A 12,077-nucleotide genomic window follows, 5' to 3' on the forward strand; every position below is an offset into this window, starting at 1 on the left:
TTGCTGCCATCTAACAGCTGTTTAGTGGTATTATACGTACACAGTATTACAAACAGGGCTGTGACTCTTTTATTGTGTAGACTGATTCCCTGTCAAGTGGATAAAATAAATATGTCACACACACTGGAAACTTTAAGGAATCCAGGTTTGACTGGTTCTGTCCAAACTGAAACCTTTGTAGAATATATGTGCTCTGTGGTGTTTCTGTCTGCTTTGGTTCAGTTGAAGTCAAGGAGCTGCTGAATGATTTCAGTGGCATCTCTGTGCAAAGGATCATTGTTATCATGGTGTTATCTACTGTCTGATGTAGAATAAGTTATAGGTGGTGATACAAATGTACATGAGGACACATTCTCTGAGATCTTAACGATCCTCTGAGACCAAGATCATGTAAATTCACCTGATAGTTGTGGAGTGATATTTGGGTATGTCTGTGTACACAAGCCACACCTACCAGCACCATGTTTACTTCACAATATGTTTTTAAAAAATACTTTTACACTTTGTATTTTTAGAATAACAAGAATTGAAATATTTTGCTTTTGTAAACGCTTGAAAGATGATGAAGATGAAGTCAAGAAAAGAGTTTTCTCTAAATCAGTGAGACATGTTGCTGGTACATGAGGGTGAATGTAATCCCTGAAACTGTCGAGCTAAAAGGAAAGTTCAGTGCTGAACACTAACAGTAACACAACCCCCCCCCCGACTGCAAGAATCACTGTACAGTTTGTGGTGTGAGATGAGGGGCCTGCATGAATCATTAATTTCAACATAGTCAAAGAATCAACGTTAGGCAAGTATGTTTCTACAAAATCTCAAAAATCTAAAGGGGGATGTTTGTTTATATTGAAACTTTACCTTTGTTTTGGTTGAATTTTCTATTTTGATCTCATCAACCGAGCTTAACCTCAAGTAACTCACAAAGCGTCTGTGCACTCAGCTCCTGCCAGCCACTCACCTGCATTCTTACCTGACTCTTTTATCAATTAATCTTTTAAATCTTCAGTTGAACAGTTCAGCTGTTTTGAAATGGTTATGTCAATAAGGAAGTGAGGGAGCTTTCTGGCATAGGAAACTGATCTGCTCTGTGGTTTCTTTTGTCGGTCATGTGGTATGAGACCTATTCATTTGACACGAGCAAAGTGACCCGCCTATTTCCAGTCAGGACTCTGCAAAGGCAAACAACAGTACAGCTGATCCAGCTCGGTCATTCACTCAATCATCTTCATCAAATCAAGATGAGAACGTTATTGTTGTTGCTTCTCTTCTGTCACCTTTCATCACCAGGTAAGATCACATTTTAAACCTTTAAACTCTTTCAACTTCACAGTCCACTCGACTCTTTCCTCCAAGTTTGGTTTGACTGAATCATCCTCAGGGGTGAAAGCAGTTTTAAATTCTTGATGGTTCTACTCCATCATCATCATCACTAACCCCCTGGCGTCATGCATCCCTGAACAGAAGCATTAAGTCTTATAATACTTGCATGCAGGAGAAAGACAAAACACTTAACAATTAAAATATTTGTTAAATCGTTTAAATACCACCGATTATTGAATGTCAGCACTTTTAAAATCCCAGCAGCTTGTGTTTAACCTTTATCTGTAACAGCTAAACAGTTTAAGTCTCTGAGCCTTATCTGAATGATCTGTAGCGACTGCTCTACAGTCTGTGGTACGTTCAGACTGGTCCAACTTGCTCAGTTTCATAGGGCACAAAGGTTTTCCATTTAGACTGCTAATAAGTCATGGGTGTGTTTTGGGTGTAACATAAATTACACTGATCAGTGATGAGGAAAATTTCAGTGACGTTACCTGCAGCGATCCTCCAGCAGTAGTGACGCTCTCCATCAAAAAGGGCATTGAGTAGTTTTAGAGAAGAAATTCAAACTCTGAGGGGATTATACAAACTCATTTCTCATAAGTGAATAAACAAGCTGCAATTAGTTCTCCAGAACACTGTTTATGTGGTGGAGCTAGCTTCAAACAAAGTAAAACAGTATCAGTTCTGTAACTGAACTGAAAAGCAAGAAGGGACACAAGAGGGTATGATATCACAATAAAACAGAAAGAACAACAAGAAGACACTGAATCATGACATCAAGTTCAGATCTTACAGTAAAAGAGTTTGTGTATAGTGGCTGACCACATGATAAAAGTACAGATGGTTCCGAGACAATTTAGAATCAATGTCTAATGAAACATGTTCAATGACATAACATTAGCAGGTGTGTTATCTTGTTGAAAATGTGATCATATCTGGGTTTTGGCCGGCAGCATTTGTCCCCATTTCCCAGTGCTGCAGGCCCTGAATATTTAAGTGGTACCTGAAAGTACCAGCATATTTTAACCCCTGATCATACAGAATGCATCATATGCCTGAAAGTGCTGATAATGATGTGTGTATTCATGCTGAATGGAGTCTGTTTGTCCTGCACATTTCAAACCTTTGCATTGCTCCAGTATACACACAAACCTGTTTTAACTGAATTATACTGAAGATATCATGGTCAGTGTTATTTATAAGCTCCTTTCTTTGTCCTGCAGCGCAACACTCCATGAAGCATTTTGCAACTGTATCAACTGGAATTCCAAACCTCCCAGGATTTATGTCAACAGCAGAAGTTGATGAACTTCTGGTGGGGTACTGTGACAGCAACAACAGGGTGGAAGTAAAACATGACTGGGTGAAGAAAACCTTAAAAGTTCATCCAGAGCTGTTGGCGTTTTACAGACAAAGATGTTTCCAGGATTTGTCTGGCACCCTCAAATCCTACACAAACATTTTGATGAGTCTCAACAGCCAAAGTGGAGGTACAGTATGTAACATGTTATCGCCTGTTTAACTTTTCACTGTTCTGCATCTGTTAGGAAAGGGGGTGAGGTTAGGATGCAGGCTCAGACCCAGGGGTGTCTCAATGTTATCCTGGAGGGATAACCACAATATTGCCAAAGCGATAGAATGGGGGGGGGGGGGGGGGCCAAAAATGTATAGAGCCACACCTAATGAAACAAAACGCTAAAATGCTTAACTAAACCACCGCTGCCAAGCAGCTGACCCAAAACCAAAACTGTCCTGTAGACCCGGAAAATACAAGGTAATTGACAATACACACGAAGTACTGAGTTGCAAAACGATGGGGAGAACCTCTCACTACCTCTGAAGGTGAGATAATGAGTCAGCACAGGGCACTGGAGACTCAGGGTATATGAAGGCTCTCCACACCTGGGCTTAATCAAGGTCAAAGTCAATCAGTGCTACACACACCTGGTTGCAGTGAGTGATTCTCTCACCACTCTCACAGGGCTGAAAGATTGAGTGCCCTCACAGGACCCCCCTCTAAGGGATGGCGCCTGACTTTGCAATAGGGCCAAAAATCCTGGATAAGAGCCGGGTCCAAAATGTCCCTTGCTGGGACCCAGGCGCACTCCTCAGGACCATATACCTCCCAGTCCACAAGGTACTGAACCCCATGTCCCACATGATGACTGTTCAATATTCACCGAACCGTGTACGCTGGTTGACCCCCAACCAACCTGGGTTGAGGCGGGAAACATCAAACGAGGGGTGAATCCTCATGGACCGTGGGAGCAGGAGTGACGGGGTCAATCCTTTGATGATCTTGAAGGGACCAACGAATCGTGGCGTCAGTTTGCAAGACTCTACCCTTGTGGAGAGCCACACCCTCTGACCAACCCAATAGTTTGGGTTGGGACTGCGTAGTGCTTCTGCCGTGCCACAGCATGTTGAAGAGACGCACAAACATGCCTCCAGGTAGCACGACACTGCTGGATGAACTGAGCAGCAGAAGGCACCCCAACATCTCTATCCTGTTCTCGGAACAATGGTGGCTGATATCCATACTGACACTCAAAGGGAGAGAAACCCGTGGATGCATTCTGCAATGTGTTATAAGCATACTCAGCCCACACCAGTTTTACCTACATGGTAGGGTCGGAGAAGACCAGGCAATGAAGTATTCTCGAGTGTATGATTGGTGCGTTAAGTCTGACTGTTGGTCTCGGTGTGAAACCCTGATGAAAGGCTAGTTGAAGCACCCACAAGGGAACAAAATGCCCTCCAGAAGCGGGAAGGAAACTGAGGACCTCAGTCAGACACAATGTCTTGGGGGAGGCGTGCAAAAGACATGCTTAACTATAAGTCAGACGGTCTCTAGGGCAGAAGGAAGTTTAGGGAGAGGGATGAAATGGGCTGCCTTTGAGAACCGATCTACAACAACCATAATGACAGTGAACCCTGTAGATGAGGGTACTCCTTGCGAACCCCAAAAAGTGCTGAACCTGTTTGACAGAGTCAGGTTGTGGTCACTTGAGGGGGAGCGAGTAGCAGTTTTTAATGGTGATGCTATTTGGGGTGTAGTGCCTGGGAGGAGATTGATGGAACAGTCATAGGACCTATGGGGAGGAAGGATAGAAGCCTTCTGTTAACCGAAGACTTCACTAAATTCAGCATACTCTACAGGTACCCCATTAGGAAGAAGAGACACAGAGGACGAAGAATTGGTAGTCAAGGACTCGAGGGCCCCAAGGGTCCGGGGATCACTGGGGTTAGAATGGGTGGGGTCTACTGAACTGGGAGATTTATGGGCAGAGGAGCTGGTAGCAGCAGGATGCTCAAGACTCAGATGTTGGAGTTGAAGGGTCTGATTCCATCATGTGATTCTAATTGCCAATGAGATAAAATCCTCCAGTGAATCTGGGGCCTCATGTGATGCAAGCTCATCCTTAACCTTCTCAGACAATCCATGGCTAAAAGTGCTTACCAGAGCCTCCCAGTTCCAACCTGATTCCATAGCTAAAGTTTGGAATTGAATTGATAATTCCCCTATGCTTGAGGAGCCCTGATGTAAACTAAGGAGGCGTTTGGCTGCTTCCTGGCCACTTACATCATGGTTGAACACCCTTCTCATCTCTGCCAGTCAGCACAGGCCGGAGTCTGCTTATCCCACAAGGCTGTGGCCCATGAAAGGGCCTTGTCGGAAAGAAGGGATATTATATATGCTACCCGGGCTCAGTCTGTGCTGAACATGGAGAGTTGTAACGCATACACTACATTGAGTGATGAATCCCTTACACCTCCCTGGATGCCTGTCATAGCGGGCTGGGGTTGCCAGCTTGGTCTCCTGAAAAATAGGGCCATGAGGTGGAACTGGAGGTGCTTGGGAAGTTGTGAGGTCAGGTGCTTGTATTAGGGTTGCCTACGTGTCTGTAGACGTGCTAGTATCTCTGTAAACATACTGTCATGAGACACCTGTTGCTCAGCGATCGCGCACAGCATTTGCTCATGAGAGCCTTAAAAGTTCTCCTTGTGCAGTGATAGCCTGCCCATGCACAGCTAGTTTATCACTGAGGTCCACAGTCGGAGAAACACTTGTCAAGGGGTCCGCTGTGTCCACCAATGGCTGACTCACTCTGTCAGGAAAAGGGGTGGGGTTGGGACACATCAGCTGCTAGTTAGACTTGTTGCTGAAGCTGTTAAACACTAACTACTGGTAATAATCTGATTCATGAAAACACACCTCTAAAATAACAGCAATGTACAATGTTTTTAAGATCATCTGTCCACTGAATGTTTCATCTGTGAATCAGTGTTAATTACAGTCTCTGTCTTTGTCTCAGGTGTCCATGTTGTACAGAGGGTGGATGGCTGTGAGTGGGATGATGAGACTGAAGAGGTCAAAGGTTTCGTTCAGTTTGGTTATGATGGAGAAGACTTCATGGCATTGGATCCGAATACATTTACATGGATCGCTCTAAGACCTGATGCTGTCGACATCACACTGAGATTAGATGCTGACAAAGATAACAAAAGATACTTAAAGATCGCTGTTACTTTGTTTTGCTCAGACTGGCTGAAGAAGTATGTGAAGTATGGAAGGAGCTTTCTGCTGAGAACAGGTAGAATCACATGAATTGCTGTGGTTAATTGGACCTGCAGTCTTCGTTCAATCTGCTCAGATTGAACTGTCACTGTGTCATCAACCTTGTCAGTCTGACATTATATTGTTTTGTCCGTTTGTTTTCTGTAGCAGTAACATTAGTGTAACCTTTTCCCGTGCTTCCATGAGAGACCTCACCAAGTACCATGCACACAGTTCTAGATTTATGCCTGTCTATATTCTATTGAAATCACTCAACACAAAGTAATGCACTTCAGGGGACCAACTGCAGCTTGTGCGACTTGTCTGCAGCTTCCTCTAGCTGCTGTCTCCTGCATCTCCCATCTGAGGTACAGCACACTACTGCATTTAAAGGGAGACAGTGATTAGTAACCAGGTGCCAGTTCTGTCAATCCCACACCTGGCGCTACTCTCCAGAGCCCTCTCCACCTCTCTCTCCGTCCTGCAGCTGCACCTCGACCACACTCACCTCCACAATCAGATTCTGTCCCAACCATGGGCATCGCACACATAACACCACTTTTTGAAAGTGGTACACACGCACACCATTTTCAAAATCTATCTGTCGACTCAGTGCACATTTGCACTGCGTCTGCGCTCCATTAGCTGTAACACCCACTCTACTTGCTTAATGAGAGAATAGCCACTAACAAGACCACACAAAGTTTTACTGTTTAAAGTAGTTTATTCAAATGTTGGGAAAATTTGGAGGGGATAGGAAAGAGGGGTTGGGGTGGTTGGATATGGAAAAGGGGTTAAGGTCGGTGTATGAAGAGGGGCTTTTAGAGGGGCTAGTAGAAACTGGGGGGTGGTTGAAACTCAGAGTGGGGGTACATCTCAATGGGTGCACGTCCTAATCATCATCTTCACCCAAAGTTACTGAGTTACTGAGTGAATGTAGTTGTTGTAGACCTGGGAGGCGGCCAGGAGTTTGATGGTGTGTTGGGTAATTCCTTGTTGTGAGGCGGTGGTGGCAGTTTCTATGCGGAAGAGTTTGCTGGAGTTGTGTTCTGGAGAGATTCCTGATTTTGTTAGTATCTGGCAGAGATGGTGGTGAATTCAGAAGCTCGTGGCAACTCTGCCTGATTCGGTGATGAATAGTGGATCTTGCAGGGAAGCAAGGCACGCTTGTCTCTAGTCATAGATTTGCCTGGATGGGTTTATATGGGCTGAGGTGAGAGTTTAGTTGGAAGAGGAAAATGGGATGAGACCGGCCAAACTGGACAGTATTACTTTGTTTGAGGTTGAACCGAAGGGTTTCATGGGAATGGAAGGAGATGTCCAAGAGGGTTGCGTATCGAAGGAGGTCTTGGATAGATGTGGCGGAGGTAAATTGTGACAGGCTATTCAGAATGGCTTGCTGGGATGAGGTGACGAGGTGGAGGAGATGTGGGTTTACTGGTATATGGTTGCTGAGCATGGTGGGAATTGTGTTGGGTGAGGGTCTGAGTCTGCTGCCAACAACTTGAATTTCTGAAATGAGAACCGGTTAATGAATGAGCAATACAATTCAGGTGGCCAGGAATGTGAGATTGTCTGAGTGTATGAGAATTACATTTCTCGAGCATTAGTTCCCCCAAAGAAGTGCGGTGATTATTACCTGGTAAAGTTCGGAGAGGGTGGAGGAAGGGGAGAATGAGGAAAGTTCTGGGGGCCAAGTGGAGGCGAACCATCTGCCGCCATAGTAGCCTCCGATGTGGAGGGTGCAGCATCGGTGTAGAGCTGAATGTCTTCTGGTTGGGTGATCTGGTCATCATAAAAAAAAGGAAATGCCATTCCAGCACAACAGAAAATCTTGCCACATCCTCAACTCCATTTTGCATTATTGATCTAGGGTGACATGATCGTGGAGGGATGGAATGGCGGAAGACAGGGATAATAGGTGGAAGATGAAGGAACAGCCCTGAGAGATGATGTGGATGGCCTAATTGAGATGTCCGAGTAGGGAAAAGAGCTGGCAGTTGGTGCAGCTGTGGGCAAGGAGGTAGTTTGAAATGAACAAGGATGTGCATGGTAGCTTGTCGGTTGGCAGGAAGGCTTGGAAGGTTAGTGGGAGCAGGTATGGGGGACGATACAACCTGGCCCCCTGCTGGGGCTAGAAGAGGTGGCTGACCTGCTGCAACTAGCTGTGTGATGATGTCATCACCATGACTGGGGCTGCAGCCCCTGTGTGAATGAGGTGGTGTTGGCAGCATCCGACTGGAGCCCCTGGACAAGGAATAGTGGACAGTTAGCTGCTGGAGGAGATGGATGGCAGGCTGCCTGCATGCCAGCTGCCTGGCTGGTCATGCCAGAGTGGAGGTGATCATGGACAGAAATATGAATCTTCATACGACAATTCGCTACCTTGAACTGAAGCAGGTTGACAAATAGTCTGACATGTCATTATTTATTCTACTGAACTTCTCACGAGTCCCACCCTACTCCACTGCTGAGTGGTTGGCTTAGTTAGTTAGTTAGTTAATTAGTAGTTTTAGGGCCTTTTGTCTTCTGCTGCTTCTCTTGGGTCACTCATCTTCTTCACTGAGTGTCTCTGTAGAGGGTACAGTGGGCTGAAGCTCAGCTGCCCTGCCGTTGCTTCACCACGTGTCCAGTCTATCTAATGAGCCCAGAGTTGCTGCAGCTGTGATAGCCAGATATGGTGGTGTGTTTACTAGCTCATCGTCCACTGCCCCACCGCTGACTTTATTTTTAAGCAACTGCAAGAAAAACACATGCACAGGGCATTGACACCAGACAGCCACTGTTTAAAGTATTATTTGATGGTAATTTAATGATAAATTAATTAACTGTTGACTGTTATCAGTGCATTAATTAACTTGATATACTAAAATATTAACTTAATTCTCTGGACAATTTAATTGGGACAAGCTTTCATTTTAGTGTCTTGCGGTTCAATTAAGGCCAATGTTATTTGAGAAGCTATTCAAAATTAGTAATTGAATCAATTTACTTCTGAAAATATTAAGATATGTGATCTGGGGCACTTCCTATGGATGAAATTGTAAAATGTAGGCCTTCTGATATCTTTTATATGCTACCACAGCCAGATAAAGTATCGAAACCCCTTTCAAAATGCACCAGAATATATGATATGACAAATTCACTAACACAAATACCCAAGAATTCTAGGGGAGAACCTCGAAACCTCTGATAAAATTTCCCTGTGCCAGAAAATGCTTCCTAAGCCCAAAGTCCTAACCAATCTTTAGACACTGACATTTTGGCTGTTCTGAAATGTCTTTCCATCGATGCTAAAGTTGTTATAGTCAGTGTACACTTAGCATGAGTCAAGTAAGTTTGCTGTCTCAGTTTTACAAACTAGAAGTAGTTTCATTGATCTCTCTCCAGAGCTTCCCTCAGTGTCTCTCCTCCAGAAGACTCCCTCCTCTCCAGTCAGCTGCCTCGCTACAGGTTTCTACCCTCACAGAGCCTCACTCTTCTGGAGGAAAGATGGAGAGGAGCTTCATGAGGAGGTGGACCACGGAGAGATCCTCCCCAACCACGATGAAACCTTCCAGATGAGTGTTGACCTGAACCTTTCATCAGTCACACCTGAAAACTGGACCAGGTACGACTGTGTGTTTCAGCTCTCTGGTGTGAAGGAGGAAATCATCACCAAACTGGAGAAAGATCGGATCAGAACCAACTGGGGTAAGAGTGAGATCAGAGGGTGCTGAAGGGGAGTGCATGGGAATTCATGTTGAAAAAAACAAAACCAGTAATTAAAAAATAAAAAAATAAATACACTATTTCGTTGTTTATTTGCACCAGTCTTAATTTGTTGTATTCAACAGTGAAGCCCAGTAACATGACCGTCCTCGTCACTGCTGCAGTGGTTGTTCTTGCTCTCATTCTCATCGGTGCTGCTGGATTCATCATTTACAAAAAGATGAAAGGTGAGAGAGAAAAAGGAAAGATTTCACCACTTTGATTTCAGTCTTTGAGTTGATTTTTTTTACTTGGGTTGCAGAATTAAAACAAATATCAGAGAAAGTAAATCCAGTCAGCACTAAACAGACTGAGTAAACAGATACTCAGTCTGACTGAGTAGAAGAGATGAATAAAGTGACTAAAGATAATTTGGCATTTACAACTGTGACTGAAATTATTTGTCTTGTTTTGATTTCAGCCATCAGCCCTCCATCTTGTAAGTAAAACTTACTTTGGTTCTATTTCAGCTGATCTGACTCACACTTCATGTTTCACATTAAAAAACATGTTTCACATTATTGTGCAGATGAACCTTTTCAACACTTTATTGTTTATAAAGGTTCAATACAGGATGTTTGTTTCTGACCTGCAGCTCCTGACAACAGCACAGAGCTCTCTGAGCAGCTGAATCCAGAGACCTGAATGACAAACACACTCAGTGAATCTCCTGGTGACACTTTATTTAGCTTTGATGAACTAAAAGAATGAAAGGTGGCTTCTTGCATTAACAGTAAAGTTACATATAAAAAAAAGGACTGATTGAAAAGGTGAGACTGTTCTATGGTCTATCTCTGTGATTGGTTGTCACTGATTGTTGTTTTCTTCCTCTGATGATGTTCAGCTGAGGTGATGCCAGAAGATGCAGCTCTAATTATCCTTAAGTAAGAGAGAGTTAGCAAAGCGCTACACCTCACCACGTGAAGAGACAGTGATGTAAGGTAGTTTGGTTTTGGGACTTCTAACACCTGATTTGTTGCTTTGCTGAGTAAATGGATGTACTGACCCCTTCTGTATTCTTTCTGTCATAATTAGTTTGCTTTTTAGGAGTTGTTAATGAACAACTTAAGCCAAAAAGAGATGACAATCCAACCATTTTATTTGACCCATATGAAATGATCAGACAGGTTGCATTGGGTCTCAACTACTTTTTTAGAGGTAGAATTACTTTGAAATTAAGTATTTTTGTGATTAATGACAATAAAACAACAACTAATGAAGCAGCTTATTAGCAAGGGCCCCATCTGGCCCACGGGCCACCAGTTGAATAGGTCTGGACTACTAAAGATATATGCAAGCCAGCAGGAATGGCAAAGAAGAAGCAGCCAGAATTTCCCAGTGCTAACATGCTATTTTGACTGTGGTGACTACTGACATAAGCCATGTTTGTTCTTTACATTCATATAACTGTAGAGCAAGTCTGTCTCTCTGTATATTTTTCTGTATGTGGGTTATGTTATTCACATCATCTACTTCACACTCAAGGAAATGCTGTGTCAAATTTGTAGCAATGTGGACAAACGACATAACTGAAACTGGCTCACACATGATCTTTCTCAGGTCATGTCATGGGAAGTAGATGTAAAAAGAGGAGAGATTAGATGATGAATGATGAATATGTATGAGATTAGCATTGTGCAACAACTTCCTGGAGTATCACATTGCAGAAAGACAAAAAAACAAACAAACCAGAATGTTTGAGAGTCTTAATGAGTGGAGAGGAGCGGTGATTGCAGGTTTTCAATCCTTTAATGAGAACTGGTGTTGAGATTTTATGTTAATGTAACAACAATAGCTGGTTAGCTAACATTAGCCTCGAGAGCCAGAGTGTTTGTGGTTGTTTAGTTGCACCATCACCTGCTCAGGATGCCTCTCTTATTGGTTGTTGTGGTCCGGCTCAGAAAGTACAGATTGTAACTTGTGACCATCAAACCTGTTTGATCTTACTGGAGCCCTGACAGGTCTTGGTTGTATAGATATTTCTGATGATGTTCAGTGTTTTTTTACACGTGACTGAGACATGAGGTAGTTATATGAGAAGCAGCTGAGGCCAATACTAAAAACTTAAAGGTGCCGTTGGAAGAATTGGCCATCTGTCGAATTCATACACAAAACAGTCAGGGGACACCATGTGATCAGAGTAACTGCTAGTAGCTAGTGAGTTATGTAGCACTGCAGTTAGCGGTTCAGATTGTGAACTTAGTGAGCTAACTAAACCAAAGAGATCATGATGTCAAATCTGTCATTTCTTTACATCCTGTTTTTAATTTATTAAGGTGTCTTTTTAAAAGTTTTGTCCAACGACAGTTCTTACACATTGCACATTTAACTTGGACACAATCCATGAAAGGTTCCTCATACCACCATGCTGCTATCTATGGTTCGACTGGTCAAACCAGACAGACAGTGATGGTGTTTGGATCGCTCAGTGATCTGTGGTTTCCTG

General features: G+C 43.5%; 2 protein-coding genes across 3 annotated transcripts in view; one reads left to right on the plus strand and one right to left on the minus strand.

Moving 5' to 3' along the window:
• The window catches only part of LOC119014448 (major histocompatibility complex class I-related gene protein-like), a 92,791-nt gene that overhangs the window by 51,541 nt on the left and 29,173 nt on the right, over window positions 1–12,077 (minus strand). The window lies entirely within an intron of this gene.
• LOC119014566 (major histocompatibility complex class I-related gene protein-like) lies at window positions 1,180–10,338 on the plus strand. Its single transcript, XM_037089868.1, has 7 exons — window positions 1,180–1,287; window positions 2,547–2,813; window positions 5,640–5,918; window positions 9,272–9,574; window positions 9,718–9,819; window positions 10,053–10,070; window positions 10,227–10,338. Exons 1-7 carry the CDS (start codon window positions 1,239–1,241, stop codon window positions 10,274–10,276), a joined length of 1,068 nt encoding a protein of 355 aa, XP_036945763.1. The 5' UTR covers window positions 1,180–1,238; the 3' UTR covers window positions 10,277–10,338.

This window comes from Acanthopagrus latus, chromosome 3 (genome assembly GCF_904848185.1).
Source record: "Acanthopagrus latus isolate v.2019 chromosome 3, fAcaLat1.1, whole genome shotgun sequence".
Lineage (NCBI taxonomy): Eukaryota > Metazoa > Chordata > Actinopteri > Spariformes > Sparidae > Acanthopagrus > Acanthopagrus latus.

What these genes read in the sequence shown, in the direction of transcription:
- LOC119014566 (XM_037089868.1), top strand. Translation starts at nt 1,239, where the DNA reads ATGAGAACGTTATTGTTGTTGCTTCTCTTCTGTCACCTTTCATCACCA. An exon ending in CTGTCACCTTTCATCACCAG is followed by an intron (nt 1,288 to 2,546) that starts GTAAGATCACAT and finishes TTTGTCCTGCAG; the next exon opens with CGCAACACTCCATGAAGCAT. An exon ending in TCTCAACAGCCAAAGTGGAG is followed by an intron (nt 2,814 to 5,639) that starts GTACAGTATGTA and finishes TCTTTGTCTCAG; the next exon opens with GTGTCCATGTTGTACAGAGG.